We start from the raw sequence: 19,613 nt of genomic DNA, 5'->3' as shown, positions 1-19,613 counted from the left end.
ATGATTTTTGCATGTGTCAATAAAATTATATGACTTTTTCTTGTTACATCTTTTAATGTGGTGGGCTTCACTGTTTGAGTGTTCAGTCATGTTTGCATTCTTGAGACAAATCCTACTTTGGATCTGTGACATGTTATTTGTCTTTATTTTGTAGGATTCAATTTACTAATGTATAGTTGAAGATTTTAACATCTATATTCATGAGTATTGATCTATAGTGTCTTTTCTTGTACAGTTTTCATCTGGTTGTCATTATGAGCAAGTTTGGCCTCATAAAACAAGTCTGAAAGTTGTTTCCTTTCCCTCTTAGCTTCTAGATGATATTGAAAGTAACTGGTGTTATTTCTTCCTTAAATATTTGATAAAATTCACTAAGATATAGATGTAGAAAAAACATTATTTATGTATTCTTGAGTGTATTTTGATAGTTTGTTCCTTCAACAAATTCATCTGTTTCATCTACATTGTCACATTTATGTGCATAGAATTGTTTGCAGTATTCCATTATCTCATTTTGTTATCTATAAGGTCAGTATTGATATGTCTTCTTTATTTTTTAGTTTTTGATGTTGGTGATTTCTCTCTGTGTCAATTAAGTTACAGATTTATGAAAGAAACAGGCTTTGGTTTCATTAATTTTTTTAATCTTTTGTTTTCAATTCAGTTTTTATTTTTAGTATTTCTTTCCTTATATTGTTTCTGATTTATTTTGGCCTCTGTATTCCATCTTTTTAAGATGGAAACATAATTTAGATATTGTTATTTTTTCTAATGTAAAAATTAATGCTATCATTTGCCATTAAGAACTAGCTTACCTACCATAGAAATTCTGGTTTCTTGTATTTTTATTTCATTACATTTGAAATATTTCCTAATTCTCTTTGACACTTCTTCTTTGAGCTATGTATTACTTAGATACTCTAATTTTCAAATATTTTAATATTATCTTTTTTGATATATAATTTTGTCATTGGCAATGAGTTTAACTGCATTAGGTCAGAGAACATATCAATACTTTGAATCATGTGCTAATTTTTCTTAACAATTGTATGTCCACTTAAAAAGAACATTTATTTTTGGTTGTTATACAGTCTTTTATTTCAAATACTTTTGCTCATATTTATTTATTCTCAGTTTTCAGTCAACTACGTTTTTACTTTTGCCTTGGTTTCCAGGAAACTAGACCAGTCAAAGCAACAGCAGCAGTGGAGAAAGCAATATGTGGGCTTTTCTGGAAATGCAGAGTTGCAGAGGAAATTTGAATATTCTCTAAGAAATGTTCAGGTAGTAAGTAATACAGGGATAATCTCCACAGTATAATAAGAAAATGTGGGAGAAGCCTGAGATATTCTGCTTTTCTAAGAAGATATCTACATTTTATTTTACTTAAAGTATTACCCTTAACTCCAATCATTATATTATCTTTCATATGCCACCTGTTCAGAAATTTTGTTACCTGTGTCTCCAAGACATGTCTAAACCTAATTTCGCAAATTCATTTCAATCAACGTTATCCAAACCATTATCATCTCTTCTGAATTGCTGCAATATCCTACTAATTTGTCTTTATCTCTCAGTTTTCTCAACTCCTACAAACTTTAACTGATTCTATAAATAGCAGCCAGCGCAACCTCATTAAGATTTAACTTAAATGCTGCCATTACCTTGCTCAAAATCATCTAATTATTTTCCATTTCATTCAACGATAACCCAGAATTCTTAGTACAAGCTATACATGGTTCATGGTACAATATCATACCATTTTCTCTTTTATTTTCTACTGTTTTCCCCACATCACCACTTATCATCCTAGCCTCGCTGTCCCCTCACCCCACCCTTTTCTCCGACTAAAGTCACCCATGTGAACCTCCGATTTGCACATTAAACTGTCTATCAGGTATTAGCATTAGAATATTTGACATTCACCTTCAATTAACATATCCAAAACTATTTTTCTCCAGTGTTTCCCATATCACTAAGAGTAAATACATCCTTAAAATTGCTTATGATAACATTTCCAAAATTATTCTCTGTAAGTCTTTCATATATCCCATTCAAATCAACAAATGCATTTCACTTTTCTACCAAAATATCCAGAACACATATTTATCTAATAAAATTATTGCCAGCTATTATTTATTTCTTGGATATTTGTAATAACAATGTAGTATATTATCAGTTCGAAATATTCACTGAACCTGCCTGATAGAGTCTCTTACTGTTGGAGTGTTATTTTTCAATCCTAGTGACATTCATTTTCATCATGTGATTTGCATTGGCCAATATAAGATTTAACTGCGTTATTTATGAATGAAGATTTATAAGCCATAATTTAGTTTCAGAGTCTCTTTTTCTCTATGACACAATAGCAGTAGTTAATTATAATGGCATCACCTTCACAATAAGTTCCAGACTGAGGCAACAAAACTGAAAAATGAGTGAGAAATATATTTTTGCTGTTATTATTATAAGTCCATGTGAGTGGAGGAATTAATTTTAATATAATATTACTTACATTTCAAGTATCAAGTTCATGTTACTTGATATAATAATGATAAATCATCCCCGTTCTCAACCATTTCCATTTTTAGCCAAAGATCAAAATAACAATCAGAATTATCCTCTGAAAATACAGTTCAAACCTTGCCTATTTGAAAAAATACCCTGGGTTTCTCATTTTACTCAAAGTAACAGACTAACTCTTACATCTGTTACAAGGGTACACATCCTCTAGACCCTTTTTATGTCTTAGAATATGCTTCTTCCAAGTGATCCCTCCATTGTATATTTTTTTCTAGTTACCTCAGCTTTCTTACAGATAACAAAAAATGCAAGGTATGTGCAACTTCAGAGTCTTTTAATTTTGTGCTTTTGTTTTATTTTGTTTTGCCTGTAACATTCTTCCCCAGATATTCAAGAGGTTCATATTCACCAAACATTGGAACACATTATTGTAAATCACTTGCTCTCCAATTCCTGTGTCTCCTCAAAGACACTCTAAATATAGAACACCATAAAGTATCCACTAAAAAACTATAAGACTAATAATAAATGAAGTCAGTTAAATCAGAGGATGTTAAATCAATATACAAAAATAAGTTACATTTCCAAAAGGTACAAACTAACTATCCAGAAAAGATATTAAAAATCAACCCCATGAACAACAGTGTCAGCAAATTCCTTGGTGGCTCAGTAGTAAAGAATCCATCTGTCAAGTCAGGAGACACAGGTTCAATCCCTGATTCAGAAAGATCCCACATGCCATGACACAACTAAGCCTGTGCACCACAACTATTGGGCCAGTGCTCTACAGCCCAGAAGCCTCAGCCACTGAGTCTGTGAGCTGCAGCTACTGAAGGCTGCAAGCCCTACAGCCCATGCTACACAGCAGGAGGAGCCACCACAATAAGGAGCCCATGCACCACAACTAGAATGTGGCCCCCACTCTCTGCAGCTAGAGAAAAGTCTGGGTAGCAATGAAGACCCAACACAGCCAAAAATAAACAAAATTATATACAAAAGCAATAGCGTCAAAAACAATACAATAGAAAGGGATATATGTAACCAAGTATATGAAAATTATAAAGCAATGATGAATGAAACTGAAGAAGACACAAATAAGTGAAAAAAATATCCCATGCTGATAGAATGGAAGAAATAACACTGTTCAAAGATCCGTAATATTCGAAGTGATCTCCAAGTAAAATGCAATCTTGCCTTTCAGATTTCCAGTGGAATTTTTACAGAAATAGAAATAATCCTTAAATTTATATGGAAGTGCACAATTTCCTAATATTTTATAATTTATATAAAATTATATATAAAATCAATAGCATCAAAAACAATAGAATAGTAAGGAATATACATAACCAAGTAGATGAAAAAACATTAAAGCACTCTAGAGCAGGAAGAACAAAGCTGGAAGATCATCCTTCCTGATTTCAAATATATTACAGAGCTACAATAATCAGAACAGTATAGTACTGGCACAAATCAGAAATACAGACACATGAAAGACAGCCCAGCAATCAACCCACCCATGTATAGGCAACTGATGTGTGAGAAGAGAATCAAGAACAACATACAATGGGGAAAGCATTATCTTTTCAATAAATGGTTTGGAGAAACTCTCTTACCTGATCCAGTGGCACTACAGATATGGACCCACTCGCTTAGGGCATTTGCTATCTCTTGCAGAAAAACATCCAATCTTTGCTGGTATTATCTCCAAATCAGCAACTCAGCAGCACCTTCAGAACCTGTTTCATCACTTAGTTAGGCATACAACTTCTGTGTCCTGTGGTATGTAAGAAGACCAATGGATGCCATGGCCATGTGCCCACAGCTTCACCCCATTACTGTAAACTTTGTTTGATGTGATAGTTTGTAAGGTCCTTTTCTTGCATATAAATTATTTTGTGAACACTCAGTTAGCTTTGATGGCTGAGGTCCTACAAGCAGAGAAGTTAATCTCAAAAAGAAAACTGGCTGAATATATGTCAGTTCCAATAATGATGAATTGTAGATCCTTTCAGAATGAAAGAGGTCCAGTGTAACTAACGTGCCATTAAATGTCTGGATGGTCTTCTCAAAGGATGGAATTGTATCAGCTCTGTCTGGAAGGTAGGACATCCTGCAGTAGCAGTAACAAGAGTAGCCTTTGTATGTGGGAACCCAAGGAATTGAGACCATGCAAAACCTCCATCTCTACTCCCAAGTCTACTGAATACATATGACATTTGTTCTAGCACTGGAGGTGACCAGTGACAGATGATGACTGCCAGTCAATCCATTCCAATAGTTGTGCCATGTTCCTTCTATCCTCAGTGCTCTGAATATTAACAGTAAATGTAAACATCTTTACACTTGTGCCCTCTGCTTTGAGTTAACCGCATGTTTCTTTCCCAGATTTCCTTTTCCCAAGGTTCCATTATTTCTCCATTCAGCCTTCTAACCAATTATTCTTTCAAACTTCCCAGGAGTCTGTAGACATTTTTACTTCAGGGCACTTTTTTAACACAAAATGTATGACCAGGAATACCACTTGAAGCTATAACTATTGGGTGCACTTGCTGTAGTCAGATGTTCCAAATGCCAGGTGTATTTCCCTTTATTAATATCTATCAGAGTCACTCTTGATCCTAACAGAGTGGTGCTATAGTACAGAGGCAGTCCATTTCAAGGTTGTACAGATATATGCACTCAGAAGTTAAGTTTTACTTGTTTTCTTTTCCTTCAGCTGGTCACTATAAACCATCCTGAGACAACAGACGTGACTTGGAGAAGTGATGGTACAAAAGTGATAGGTGACAGGGGCAAGTGGGAAACTGGTTTATGGTGATTACTTGTGTCCTCTGGCCCTGCTTGTACCTGGTCCGAAAGGTAGAATTTCCATCTTACAATGAACTGGGATGGGCCATATGACTTAGTTGATATGACAGAATTTAGGTAATAATTTGTAGTCTGGACACAGAATCACATTTCATTCCATGGTCAAGTGCCCTGTACCTCTGGTACCTAACAAGGTCAAGTAAAATAACAAAAAAGAAAAATCTGTGTTAATTTCATGTTGCAGTAACTCCTTGTTGGCTAAGGATTCTTTTCCAAATCAGTTTAGAATTTCTCCAAATAAATCATAAAATAGTGTCTATTTTCAAAATAAAGCACATGGGAAGGGAGATTCTTTTTCATAATGCCAAGTATGAAATATCTTTTTAAGACTCTCAATCAGACTCATTATGATGGGAGGTGGGGGTGGGAGGTGGAGCGAAGAAAGGGGGAAAAAAAATTAGTGAAGGATTTCAAGGAGAAATTAGTAATGGAAAATATAGGGTAGAAACTTTGCTTCCCTACTTCTAAAAAATGATATATATATATATAAAAAACTAGCATCACAGCAAGAAACATATGAGTGCGGTATATATGGCAAAACTGTTCGATGCATATTTCCACAGAGTCCCATACGTTTTTCCAATGAGTCAACTCTTCCCGTGAGGTGGCCAAAGTACTGGAGTTTCAGCTTTAGCATCATTCCTTCCAAAGAACACCCAGGGCTGATCTCCTTGCAGTCCAAGGGATTCTCAAGAGTCTTCTCCAACACCACAGTTCCGCAGGAGGAGAAGGGGATGACAGAGGATGAGATGGCTGGATGGGATCACCGACTTGATGGACGTGAGTTTGAGTGAACTCCGGGAGTTGGTGGTGATGGACAGGGAGGCCTGGCGTGCTGCAATTCACGGGGTCGCAAAGAGTCGGACACGACTGAGCGACTGAACTGAACTGAACCATAAGTTTCTTCAGTAGAACTCACTAAAACCTGATGCATAATGATATTATCTAAAGTCTTGCAACACAGAGGAAGAAATACTCAGGCTCTATGTAAGGAACAAGAAGGGCAATGCTGTTCTTTGCAGACTGGAGAATACTGCCACAATAAATATTGCCTCCTAGACTAGGCACAGAGAAGGAAATAGCAACCCACTCCAGTATTCTTGCCTAGAGAATCCTGTGGATTGAGGAGCCTCGCGGGCTGCCATCTATGGGGTTGCACAGAGTCCCGCACTACTGAAGCAACTTAGCATGCATGCATTGGAGGAGGAAATGGCAACTCACTCCAGTGTTCTTGCCTGGAGAATCCCAGGGACAGAGGAGCCTGGTGGGCTGCCGTCTATGGGGTCGCAAGGAGTGGGACAGACCTCAGCGACTTAGCAGCAGCAGGAGACCAGGCCCTTGCTAGGCTGTGAATATCGGAGAAAGGCTATGAACAGAGATAGAGATCACAGGCGCCAGGCATGGAGCTCCTGTAGCTCAAATCCCCTCCGTGTCTCCTCGGGTTGGCTTTAATGAGGACCAGATTTTTCCCATGGACAGAGATGAGATTGTGGTTGACACACTAACAACGGACTTTGGGGCAGAGACTTAAGACTCCTTGTCTTCCTTAACCCTGCTGCTGCTGCTGCTGCTAATTTGCTTCAGTCGTGTCTGACTCTGTGCGACGCCATAGAGAGCAGCCCACCAGGCTTTCCCATCCCTGGGATTCTCCAGGCAAGAACACTGGAGTGGGTTGCCATTTCTTTCTCCAATGCATGTAAGTGAAAAGTGAAAGTGAAGTCGCTCAGTCGTGTCCAATTCTAGCGACCCCATGGACTGCAGCCTTACCAGGCTCCTCCGTCCATGGAATTTTCAAGGCAAAGGACCCTATCTTCTATCAAACACTTTAAAAATATTTAGTCCTTTACATGCTCTTGGATCATACTAGTAGCATAACTATGTCCTTATTTACCCCCTTCCTGAACACAGTAACTTTGCCAAGAGAAAGATTAACTGAAAGTCTTAGCTTTCAGTTAAATGGGACCGCCCACAGCCTGTAGAAATTACAAAGGGCCACAGGTGAGGGGAAATGGTTCAGTGAATGGCTGCTTTGCAGAAAATCCAGCGTTCACTTCTAGGAGATTCAAAATTCACCGGCTGACCCTCACCCCTTGTGTGCCCCCTCCTCCGTGACCTCAGATAATAGCCAATGATACTATAGGTGCAAGAAAAGGGTTCTAAGAAAGACGACCAGAAAGGAGAGCTGAGGAAAGAGAGGCAGCTGGTACAGAGAGGTGGGTGGAGGGACAGCAGGGAGGAAGAGAGTGAGCCAGAAAAGCGGGTGCTCAAGAATAGAAGGGCGAAGAGCCAGGGGTGACAGTGTAGGGCTGGATCCAAGCTGTGGGTATGGACGGGTGTGATAGGGCTACAAAAGCCAAGACTTGGCTTACAGAGTGGACGGAATGGATCTTACTCTGTTTCGCCCTCCCTTAGCACTGCTCTCACCTGCCTGCAGCATCCAGCCGCGCTTCCACAGTAGTTAACAACTTTCATGACCTTTTTTTCGTTGCCTGTAAGGCCAGAGACTTCCCAGGAGCGCTTTCACCAGGCCCCGCCCCTCTATCCTGCCGCACCTCCTCATTGGTGAGAGGACTGTTTCCGTTAGTCAATCGCGTTAGCCCTAGCACCCGACTCCACCCACTCAGAATCCTGGGCGTATGCAATTGGTCAGAAATGGAAGCTTACTTGCTCTGGGTTCTCCTGCTCCCGGTTCATCTCAGCAATTTGCCTGACAGAGGTAGAAATAGTATTATTACTATTATTATTATTCTTTTCCTGGACTTTGGGAACTCTGTATTGCACGCAAGGGAAGGGCAATAACCTGTATTCACCACAGGCAAGAGAGAAGCCCCCTGTTTGGGGGGTAAAAATTCTGCCGTTTATGCCATGGCTTTACTCAACAACTCTAGAGGTCTACAGTGCCTGTACCTTATTAGAGCTGACCATAAATTCCACATGATATCTTTCCACCACAAATGTTTTAATCCATTAGAGACTGCCAGGTTGTATGTATCACAAACTGCTGGGCTCTGTATGAGGCAACCAAGGCCTGCTTCATAACTCTTTCCTGCTTTGGAACTAGCACAAAGCTTAAAGTCTTTCCTGTCACTTCATAAATGCTTTGAAGATATAATCCGAAGCGTGGTACATGTTTGTAGTAGATGAAAAGGTATACCACAAATTGTGCTTTATTTTGGCGATGGGAGGTGTGAGATGCAAACATTCATCCTTTATTTTAAAACACGCCTTTAAAAAAAAAATGTCTCAGAGCAATAGGCTTTTTAAAAATTCACTGAGGAGATAGTCCATTTAATATTCGTAAGGTTTATTTCCCACTGTTTGAAACAAATATGTCTTACCAAGGCCCAATAAAATTTCCATTAATGATTCAAATATTTCATTAAAATAAACGAGTTTTATATTCTCCAGAATCTATTGATTGTTCAAGGTCCTTTGAACTGCAGCAGAACAGTAGGAGAATTAACAAGTCCTGGGCATGCCTGAGTTTTTATGCCACGTTTGTTCTTTTGCCCCTGTGTATGTGAACTATTTAACTTTCTTCCTGATAGAATTGGAAAATAATGAATCTGCCAGATCAGTGTCCATCTGTTATATACCTGAGGAATCTAGCAAAAACAAACAAACGAAAGAAAAACAAAAAAAACTTGTGGCACAGTACTGCAGTTGGTGCCATTCATTGGTTGTGTTTTCAGTAGTCCATTAACTCCCTCTCCACGTTCATGGTTTGCTTAAATAGAGACAAAACGTTTGACTGTGTTAGAATTGTGTGGGGGCCAGATTGGTGAATTAAATGAGGATATGAATAGGGTAATCTTTCTTCAACATTTATGTTTGCAATGAGTAATTTGTTCTCTACCTTTCCTCACAAGAAGCAATGTTGTTTTTATTTACTATCTGCAGAAGGACGGTTGGAAAGTCTCTCACTTAATCTTCTCTTGTACAGTCTCTTACCCACTGTTCAAGAAATGAGTGTGGAGTTTCTGCTATCTGCTACATATGTCCTTTTAAATTATAGTTTTGAGAAAGGAGTAAATGATTACTGGATTTTGTGAATGTGATTGCATTTTGATTCCTCTGTGAATCAAAGTTGAAACAGGCCTCCATTTTAGCCTTTTCCCTGTTTTTTTTTTTCTCATTGTAATTGAACTGAACTGAATAAGGGTGTATAATGATACTTTGAGTTTCTGGTATCATGTCAGTTACAAATATCTTTGTAATAAGACTGGATTCCTTTGTAGAAGGACTAAGAGATTCATTTCTGAGAAAACGTGCAATATTATTGCAATATTATTGCTCTTGGAAACACAGCTTCTCTTGTAGTCTCCATCTGGATTCTGGATCTGGAAATTGTCTCAAGTTGAAAACTGAGCAAAGTATTGTGACATTTCCACTGAACTAGTTGCTCTCAGCCTCCTTATGACCTATCTTTGGTTTCTTTTGGTTGTATATATTGAAGAATACCTTTTTTTTCTTTTTAGATGACATTTATCTGCCCCCAGGAATGCCATATTATATTAACCATCTCCATATTTCTTTCTGCATCAGGACCCCTGACCATTACTGTGCCCTTCACTTTCATTACAAAGAAAAATTTACCACCTTGTTTCATGTGACTAAGTTCTATTAAGATAATATTATTTTATCTTGTATTTCCTAGTTCTATAATAGTATGTAAGGACTTCCCTGATGACTCAGCTTCTAAAGAACCCACTTGCCAGTGCAGGAGATACAAGAGACGTGGGTTTAATCCCTGAGTTGGAAAGATTCCCCTGGAGAAGGAAATGGCAACCCACTCCAGTATTCTTGCCTGGAAAATTCCATGGAAAAGAGAAGCCTGGCAGGCTACAGTCCATCGGGTCACAAAGAGTCAGATACAACTGAGCAGGCCTACAGTCCTTAATAGTATGTGCCTCCTTTATTCCAGGCTATAGATGCCAGTCATCACTAGATTCTCAGTGGTGGTAGTCCCTCTCTCATCAGTCTATTACTTCTGGATTCACTTGATAAATCCTCTCTATTGCCTTTCATAAAATATAATTGGCTACTGTTTATTGGCATTTTATAATTTGTCCATTCCATCATATCCAGATCTCTGAGTGTTTTTATACATTTCTATGTTATGTGAGATGATGGCATTTCTAACATCTTTATTTCAGTTAGTAAAACAAAATTCCAAGAATCAAACTAGCCACATAATAGTATCATTCCAAAGGTTCTTACAAAAAATGTTATATCATAGGGGATTAGTCCTATATCAATAAGATTTCCCCAACCAACTTTTAATTTGTCCCCCCAATTATTGATATTGTCATTCTTTTATTTTTTTAAGCAAAAGTTTAAATTTTTTTAGGTATGTCAGCTCAGATATCTTCATTCTATGACTCACTGTCCCACTCTTGCCCAAATATGGCCCTGAAGTGGCATAGAACATTTAGGTTTGAGAATTTCCCCTTCCCTGGCGCTTCACTATTCCTTAAGCATTCTTAGCTCTCCAAGTATAGTAATGAAAGTCAGTCACCTTCTTTCAAGGATGTCCTCTGACTTTCCAGCTTTACCTTAAGTTAATGGATAATAACGTTCTCATTTCATTGTCATTTTTCCATGTCATCAGTGGTCCCCAGGATGGTCACACAATTCTGTGCTCTGAAGAATTATGATTAATGGTTTTGGGTTTTGTAGCCTTCTCCAAATGCATATGTTATGACTCTCTCCTTTGTCCATTTTGTTCCCCAAGCACAGTTCTTGTAATTGTCCTTAACCTATTCTCTACCTTCAGGTCTTTTTACTTTTTCCTTTGCATGAATTTTTCTTTCCCACCTTTTCAAAAAATGTTTTCACTATATTTTAAACCTATTCTGAGAGGGAATATGAATACACCCTCTAGAGAAGAACCCTGTTCTGTTCTTACAGAGCACTTCTTATATTTTTTTATATTATTTTTCCATGATGTGAAATTATTTTCTCACTATGTGTTAAATCACTTATTTTAAGCACCTTATCAAATGCCCCTTCCTTCCGAGATAAACATTATATAATTCAAGGGGCCTGTGTGCTTCATATTAATCTTGTGTGTTACTGCTTGCATGTCTGGGCCATAGTAGAATTCTAGTATTCATTCACTGAATAAATCTTCTTCAATTAAGCACCTGTCTGAACTACAGTGTGACTGGTAGGTTAGCTTCCTGACTACTCCAGAATATGTGTTGTCACTGATGTAGAAATAAGTGAAGATAGTTCTTCAATATTAAATAAAATTCACACAAATAAAAACTACCTATAAGAGCTGATCCATGAGTCAAAGCCTCATTTTCTTCTTATGTAGACCTGTGTAAGCTTAACATAAGCATAACTATGATGATGGTTCTAAGAACTTATCAGCCCAACTTTTCTAATTGGACCCTTTTCCTTTTCTTTGAATCTATTTTTTATTCACTGCCAAATTCTCATCATTTGGTTTCTAAATTAATGAAAATAGATCACAAATGGTAAAATTATTTCCAATTTACTGGATTCCAATTTAAACATTCTTGCTGGATAATGTTTCTTAATTCTAGGCTTAAATTTTAAGCTCTTGATAAATCAACTCCAATGGAACCAAATTACAACAGGCATTTTTTAAGTGTTAGAATTATATTCTGAAATACCTATTATCAATTTTCTCCATTTTACCACTCAGAAAACTGAAGCAGACAGATGTCATAACTTGATGAGGATCAACACAGCTAGTAAGTGGTTGTTGGAGTCAGCTGAGCAGTATCGCTTGAGAGCCAGTTGTTTTAAATGCTACCTTTTATTACCTCTCAGAATTTTAGATATGCTAGTCTTTTCCATCTTAAATAAGACAATTTGAAATGGACAACAATAAAATAAGTTTAGATAATCAGAAATAGTAGCACAGAGTTACACTTTCATTTTGAGGTAGAAAGTGTGAAATCATAGGACAGTCAATAGAAATGGGTCAGGTAGTACCCAATACCTAATAACCCACTTGCTTAGAAAGAATTAATTAAAAATCAAAGAGAAAAAGTGGCATGACTTTGAATAACTGTAACTGAGGGAGGTACTCAGACTGAGAAGAGATTGATAAAATATACTACTGTGTCCTGATGACAAAACTATTTGAATCATAATCAGGAAGAGTTTAGATATTAAGGGAAACATAATTTTAATATATATTCATAATGACTTGGTGTACCCATAATGACTTACAGACATTAATGAATAATTCTACACAATAGTCTATACAAATATGAGTCAATAGTAGCAAGAAAGATTATTTATGAGGAAATGCCGAGAGAATATTTCTCTATTTTACAGTATAGTTTGGTAGCAAATAAGATTAGTGTATGGAAGATAGTCAGTTAATGGGAGAGAGAGCTATAGACATTTTCAAAGAATATACTGAATCGACTTGAAACTGAAGAAACAAAAATAGGAAAAATGGTAGGGCAGTTATAAAATCATTAAGCATTCTGGAGGTGTATTTGTGGGAATGTATATTACTTAGAAAGTTTAAAAGGATTCTAGCAACATAATTAAATAAGTTAAACACGTAAGAATATGTTACAAAGAAATTACAGGAAGGCCTCTGGAAGACATATCATGACAGTTTTTAAAATTTGCATCTGCTTTCTCCGAAGATATTTTGCTAAAAACCATCTCAATTTCCAACGTTATGAAGTTAAAATAATTTCAGTCTTATTGTTGCAGAGATACAGATAGCCCCGTTCACTGAAACCTACAAATGCATGGCAGCTTAATGAAAGTCAGAGATAGTAAGTCAATAACAATACTTATAATAAAGCTAATAAGACTGAACAACAGAGTAATCTTATATGAGTGAACATAGTGAATAAGACGATATAATTGTTGAGACATTTCATTACCAAGCAAATATATTAAAAATAAATCATCTAACTCAGCTATCATCTAAAGCAAGTTGTTTAAGAATAAATCTAGTCAGTGCTAATTAATACTTTATATTACAAATAGAAGATGTAGAGATTCAGTCTTCTAGAAAGAGGGTTAATATCTCTTTTCTTCATAAGTCTTAGAAAATTTTTACAGAAAGAGTTGATTGTCTTAGAATTTGTGAGAAGTCAAAACCTGGAGGTATCGTTCTCTGATCCTCTTGGTTCTTATGCCATAGATCATTGGGTTCACCATGGGTGGAACAAGGACATAGATGTTAGCCACAAAGATGTGAATATGAGGAGCCACATGGTGTCCAAATCTGTGAGTAAGGAAGGAGAAAAAGGCTGGAGTATAGGCCACCAGGATCACACACACATGGGATCCACAAGTGCCCAGGGTCTTGAGCCGAGCAGCCTTGGATGGAAGATGGAAGACAGTGTAAAGGATGACAACGTAGGAACAGAGGATTAATATGAAATCTAAACCTCCAGTGAGGAAGGCAGCAGTTAGGCTGTATGTTCTGCAGATCCTGGTCTCTGCACAAGCCAGCTTGATCAGAGCCATAAATTCACAGTAGGTGTGAGGGATGACGTTAGTTCTGCAGTAGGGAAGCCACCAAAGCATAAAGGGTTGAGGACAGAAAAGTACGACTCCACGGAAGATGATAGCAAGCCCCAAGTTCTGGATGACTCTGTGTGTCAAGATAATGGAATGTCTCAGAGGATTGCAGATTGCCACGTACCTGTCAAAGGCCATGGCCAAGATAAACCCTGAGGCCATGCTGCATAGTGAGTGAATGAGAAATACTTAGACAAGGCAGGCTTCAAAATAGATCTCCCTGTCATGGAACCAAAAAATGCTGAGGATTTTGGGCATAGCAGTAGTGGAAAGGATCAAGTCGGCCACAGAGAGCATACAGAGGAAGAAGTACATGGGCTCATGCAGGTTGGAGTCTGTTCTGATAATAAATAGAATGGATAAATTTCCCAGGATAGCAGTTAAATAAATAAGGCAGAAGAGTATTGATATCCAAGTGTGGATGGCCTCCATCCCTGGAATGCCAACAAGAAGAAAGGTATTGGGATGAAAGCTGATGTTGTTTGGCAGTGACATGATGAAGAATACGGGCTGTGTTCAGTTGCAGAATATGTGTATACTTTCATATTCATATGACCATTTATTTACTGATGACTTCATTTATTAATATAAATCTTGAGAATGTTTTAGACTCTAAAAATAAAATGATAAATAGGACGTAATTCCTAATTTCAAATTAACATTTTAATGGGGAAGAAACTGATATAAACCAGTGATTAATTTCCCATGTGATCAGTGTGGTAAAAGGTTTATGAACAAAGAGGTAGAGATATTTATTCTACTTCTGTGAGTCAGAGGATTCACAGATAAGATGTTTAGTCTTGGTTCTGAAGCACTCTGGACCTTTAAGATAAAGAAAAAATTGTAACATAAGTAAATTCACAATCAGATGACTGTAACCTTAACTGTATTAACCCTATTGAAAATTAATTTGTTCAAGACTATTTGTGAAATGGGGCTTCCTTGGTGACTCGGATGGAAAAGAATCCTCTTGAAATGCAAAAGACCTGGGTTTGATCCCTGGGTCAGGAAGATCTCCTGCAAAAGGAAGTGGCAACCCACTCCAGTATTCTTGCCTGGGAAATCCCATGGACAGAGGAGCCTGCTGGGCTCTAGTCCATGGAGTCACAAAGAACTGGACATGACTAAGTGACTAATACTTTCATTTGTGAAATACAGTGTTCCCTCAGAATGCATGGAGGATTGGTGCCAGGACCCACTATGGGTAGTAAAATCCTCAGATGCTCAAATCCCTTAGTCAGCCATCTGTATCCTCAGGTCCACATCTGTACATGAAACCAACCCTGGATCATGTAGTAGCAGTACTTGCCTAATTCAAATGTAGGCCAGGGAGCTAAAAAGGACTAGAAGTCCTAATACCTAGAAGATGGCATGGGGGCAGAAATAAACATCTCTCAGTTTTGGAGTTGGCAACCACTGAGGAGCTTTCTCATTTGAAATTGAATAAGAGAAAAGACAATAAGGGAAATCTAAAATTATTTGTTAATGAAGCTGTAAATTGTCTTAATACATATGGTTTAAGATTTACTTTGAATAATAGCTTTACTTCAGCAAATAAAATTTTAGAAAGTAGATATTAGCATGTAAAGGGTAGGCAAAACACATACATTATTGTGCAGTTAAGTTTCCTCTTCAGAATAGCTCTTCATTTAAAGAGTAAATCAAGTTCAGAGCAACACCCCTTTATGTAATTATAAAATATGAAAACATGCCATCTGCATGGCAAAATTCCAATTCTAAAATTTGTAATAAATTCCTGGACTGTGTTGTTTTTGTTATATAAGTGATAAAATCAAATAACAAAACTTTGAATTAGGAATTTTAAAATAACACCAGTAATAATTTTGAGTAAACAGGAGAAAATAAATGCTGAAAGAAAGAGAAAAATATAGAAAGTGGGATATAGCAAACAAGTGAGGAAAAAAAAAAAAAAAGTAAAAGCAAGCCATACATACTTGCTTGGATTTTTTTTTTTTTTCTTTGTCACATTGCCACTGCAGGAACTGACTTTTCTTCAGTAGATCACAAAGCTCCTGCTTCCACTTAAGCAATAATAATATATACTTAGACTTCATGTGCAAGTAGCATCCCTGTTGCAGAATCTGAGAAGAAAGTAATACACAATTTCTGTCCTCCCAGGTACCTCTCTCTGTAGCACAGCCTAAATTTCTTCAGTCTTATCTCCCAAATAAATAGATTTGATAACATGGCTTATTCTTGAGTTTGTTGTACATACCAAATGCTGATGTGGGTACTTCGCCCTGGAGTTTGATTGAACAGGTCAAGGAGCAGTTACTGTTATGTCTCCTATTTTCAGTGGCATTACTTATCCTTAGAGAACCCCAACTGAAAGCCATGATCAGATAGGAAGACTAAGCTCTTGGGAAAAAGGAAAATCCTAGAGGAGTAAGATCTAGTGGTCAAGGAATATCAGCTTTGATACAAACCATGAATTGACAGAAAGGAGAGAGATGTAATAAAAAATATTTTATAACATCTTGTCAATTCAATGAGGATGTTTATTTATAGAAGATACTAATCATCACTCAATCATTTTCTCACCACCTACTATTCTAAACCATTAATTTTAAATTAATTTTAATATCACTGTCATTAAATTTTAATATCACTCTGTTTTCTGATCCCTTTGGCCTTGATGAAAAACCCAGGGCCTCTTGCTCCACAACTCTAGTAATGAATAAAGATGCTGAGGTGGTTGTATTATCCTTCACCCCACCTGTCCTATATCATCAGAACAGGTTGGTCATAATTCAAATCTACTTCTTCTCAACTAACCTCAATTATATTAATAGTTCTAGGATCACAGGCTCCCAGGAGCCAAGAAAGTGGCCCACATGTGCGTGGATTCCCTGTGGAGCCTAAGATATACCAGAGCTGAGCTTCTTGAGCAGGGGATTGAGTTATTCTCACACCACTTTCACAAGAGCCAGGAAGATAGGAATAAACAGATAAATTTTTCAGTGGGTTATGTTTCACTGTATAAGTAATTTCATTAGGGATATATTGATTGGTCACAAATACTTAAAGATATGCTTGTTTCACAAAATTCTTTCAAATTTTTGGCAACGTTGGCTTTAAGTAATAATTTATGACTTATTTGAGTACATGTAATTCCTAATTTCCTCTGAGAAAATATAATGGAAGAGATCTTTCTTAAAAGAAATGATAGGATTTTCATAATTGTAATTATAATGGTCACAAAATATGTCATTGAATTGTGTTGCATAGTTTACTTAACCATTCTCCAGTGCCTGAATATATGCATTATTTTATTGTTTTACTAACTAGGAAAAATTATCAAGATTAATTCTTCATGTAGTATGATAGAAATAATAGAAAGTTCACAAAACCATGTGCATCTACTGCTCTGAACATTGCTGTGCAAAGAAACTATGATCTCTAGCTCCATTATCGCACATATGGAAATTTTTCACATTCCTGAATTTATTCATAAAAACAACTATGTTAGTCATCAAATCAACTCTTTCATAGGTACTAGGACATAGTAATAGTCTAGAAACTAGAAATGTAATAAAGCAGACAAGGTCCTTCATTCTAGGAATATTTGGTGTAGTGATTAAAATCAATAATAAACAAATAAGGGAACATAATATTTCAGGAAATAAAAAGTTATTTTCCAACATGAATTTGCTGTCTAGAAAGCTTAAAATTTTTATCTTGAGTTTGATTGCAGTTAATTTCTTTAACATTGAAGTTTTTAAAAAATCTATTTTCTCTTCTATACCATGTGTCCTACAAATTTGTTTTTTGTGTGTGTTTCCTTAATTCTAGTAATTATTACTCATTTTTAAAGTATTTTCTCCTCTCATTTATTATTTACCTTCTTTTACCTTTCTTGATATATGTATTTTTGGACCTTCTAGTTCACTCCTCCAACTATTCAAATTTTTCCATTTTCTGATGATTATTAATTAGTAATTTCATAATTATTTTATGATCTGTTACCTGACAGTTTTTAGGGGTGTGTGTTTGAAAGTAAAATTGTATAATTTTATGTGCAGTTTCATAAATAGTGACTAGAGCAGTTCTACTAGTTGTCTTTTTTCTTCTCAAATACTCCTTAGAATCCTATCAGAATTGTTTCCTATTGCTGCCATAGTAAGTTACCACAGATTTAATGGCTTAAAACAACGTAAACTTTTTATTTAATTCTGTATGTTAGAAATTCAACACATATGTCACTGGACTAAAGGTTTCATTCTTTCCCAGAGGTTTTAGGATAGAATGAATTTTATTGACTTTCCAGCTTTTAGAGGCTGCTCCTATTTCTTTGGGTCAGAGTCTCCTTGCATCTTCAAGGCTGACAATGGATAATTAAGTTTTTATCACCATGTATCACTAAAACACTGATTTCTCTGCTGCTTCCCACTTCCACTTTTAAGGACCCTTATGACCAACCTAGATAGCATATTTAAAAGCAGAGACATTACTTTGCCAACAAAGGTCCATCTAGTCCAGGCTATGGTTTTTCCTGTGGTCTGTATGGATGTGAGAGTTGGACTGTGAAGAAAGCTGAGTGCTGAAGAATTGATGCTTTTGAACTGTGGTGTTGGAGAAGACTCTTGAGAGTCCCTTGGACTGCAAGGAGATCCAACCAGTCCATTCTGAAGATCAGCCCTGGGATTTCTTTGGAGGGAATGATGCTGAAGCTGAAACTCCAGTACTTTGGCCACCTCATGGGAAGAGTTGACTCATTGGAAAAGACTCTGATGCTGGGAGGGATTGGGGGCAGGAGGAGAAGGGGACGACAGAGGATGAGATGGCTGGATGGTGTCACTGACTCGATGGACGTGGGTCTGAGTGAACTCCGGGAGTTGGTGATGGACAGGGAGGCCTGGCGTGCTGCGATTCATGGGGTCGCAAAGAGTCGGACATGACTGAGTAACTGAACTGAACTGAATTGATGATTACATTGGACCTGCCTTGATAAGCTAGAGCATTCTCCATATTTTAAGATCAGGTGATTATTAGACATCAGTAACTTAAATACTCCTTTACCATGTGAAGTAACATTAAGTTCCTAGGACTTGGATGTGGATATATTTAGGAAGCCACTCTTCTCCCTGCTAAAGGGTTTGCTTTTATTATTTTTTAAAAGTGTGTTTATGTTTTGTCTCAAGTATAGATTTTAAATATATATGTATATATATTAATAATTGATATATATATATAGTATAATATATATAGTATATATAGTATATGTTATATATATAATGCTATATATTATATAAATATATTATATATATGTGTGTGTGTAAGTAATAATACAATTTAATGTATAATTGTAACTAGCTATGGTTTTCTCAGGTGGTGCTAGTGGTAAAGAACTTGCCTGCCAATGCAGGAGACTTAGGAGATCTGGGTTCGATCCCTGAGTCAGGAAGATCCCCTGGAGGAGGGCATGGCAACCCACTCCAGTATTCTTGCCTGGAGAATCCCATGGACAGAGGAGCCTGGTAGACTAAAGTCCATATATGTATTGATTAATAATTATAATATATAGAGAACCCCAGGGACGGGGGAGCCTGGTAGGCTGCCGTTCGTGTCCAACTCTGTGCAACCCCATAGATGGCAGCCCACTAGGCTCCTCTGTCCCTGGGATTCTCCAGGCAAGAACACTGGAGTGGGTTGCCATTTCCTTCTCCAAT

General features: G+C 37.0%; 2 protein-coding genes across 2 annotated transcripts in view; one reads left to right on the top strand and one right to left on the bottom strand.

The window, feature by feature from the left end:
* LOC120876652 (olfactory receptor 52A1-like) overlaps positions 1 to 5,213 on the top strand; it is a 9,417-nt gene extending 4,204 nt beyond the window's left edge. The window contains exon 2 of the mRNA XM_040258623.1: positions 5,184 to 5,213. Coding sequence (XP_040114557.1) covers positions 5,184 to 5,213 — 30 coding nt within the window. The remainder of the gene's footprint in view (positions 1 to 5,183) is intronic.
* Positions 5,214 to 13,473: 8,260 nt separating this feature from the next.
* Positions 13,474 to 14,418, bottom strand: LOC120876651 (olfactory receptor 52D1-like). The gene is given in 1 exon segment (XM_040258621.1): positions 13,474 to 14,418. A coding segment is annotated over 1 exon segment (945 nt).
* Positions 14,419 to 19,613: the final 5,195 nt, after the last annotated feature.

The sequence above is a fragment of the Oryx dammah genome, unplaced genomic scaffold (assembly GCF_014754425.2).
Source record: "Oryx dammah isolate SB20612 unplaced genomic scaffold, SCBI_Odam_1.1 HiC_scaffold_17, whole genome shotgun sequence".
NCBI classification, from domain to species: Eukaryota; Metazoa; Chordata; class Mammalia; order Artiodactyla; family Bovidae; genus Oryx; species Oryx dammah.
The sequence above is the reverse complement of the archived record's forward strand: the minus strand, read 5'-3'. Positions and strand labels throughout refer to the sequence as shown.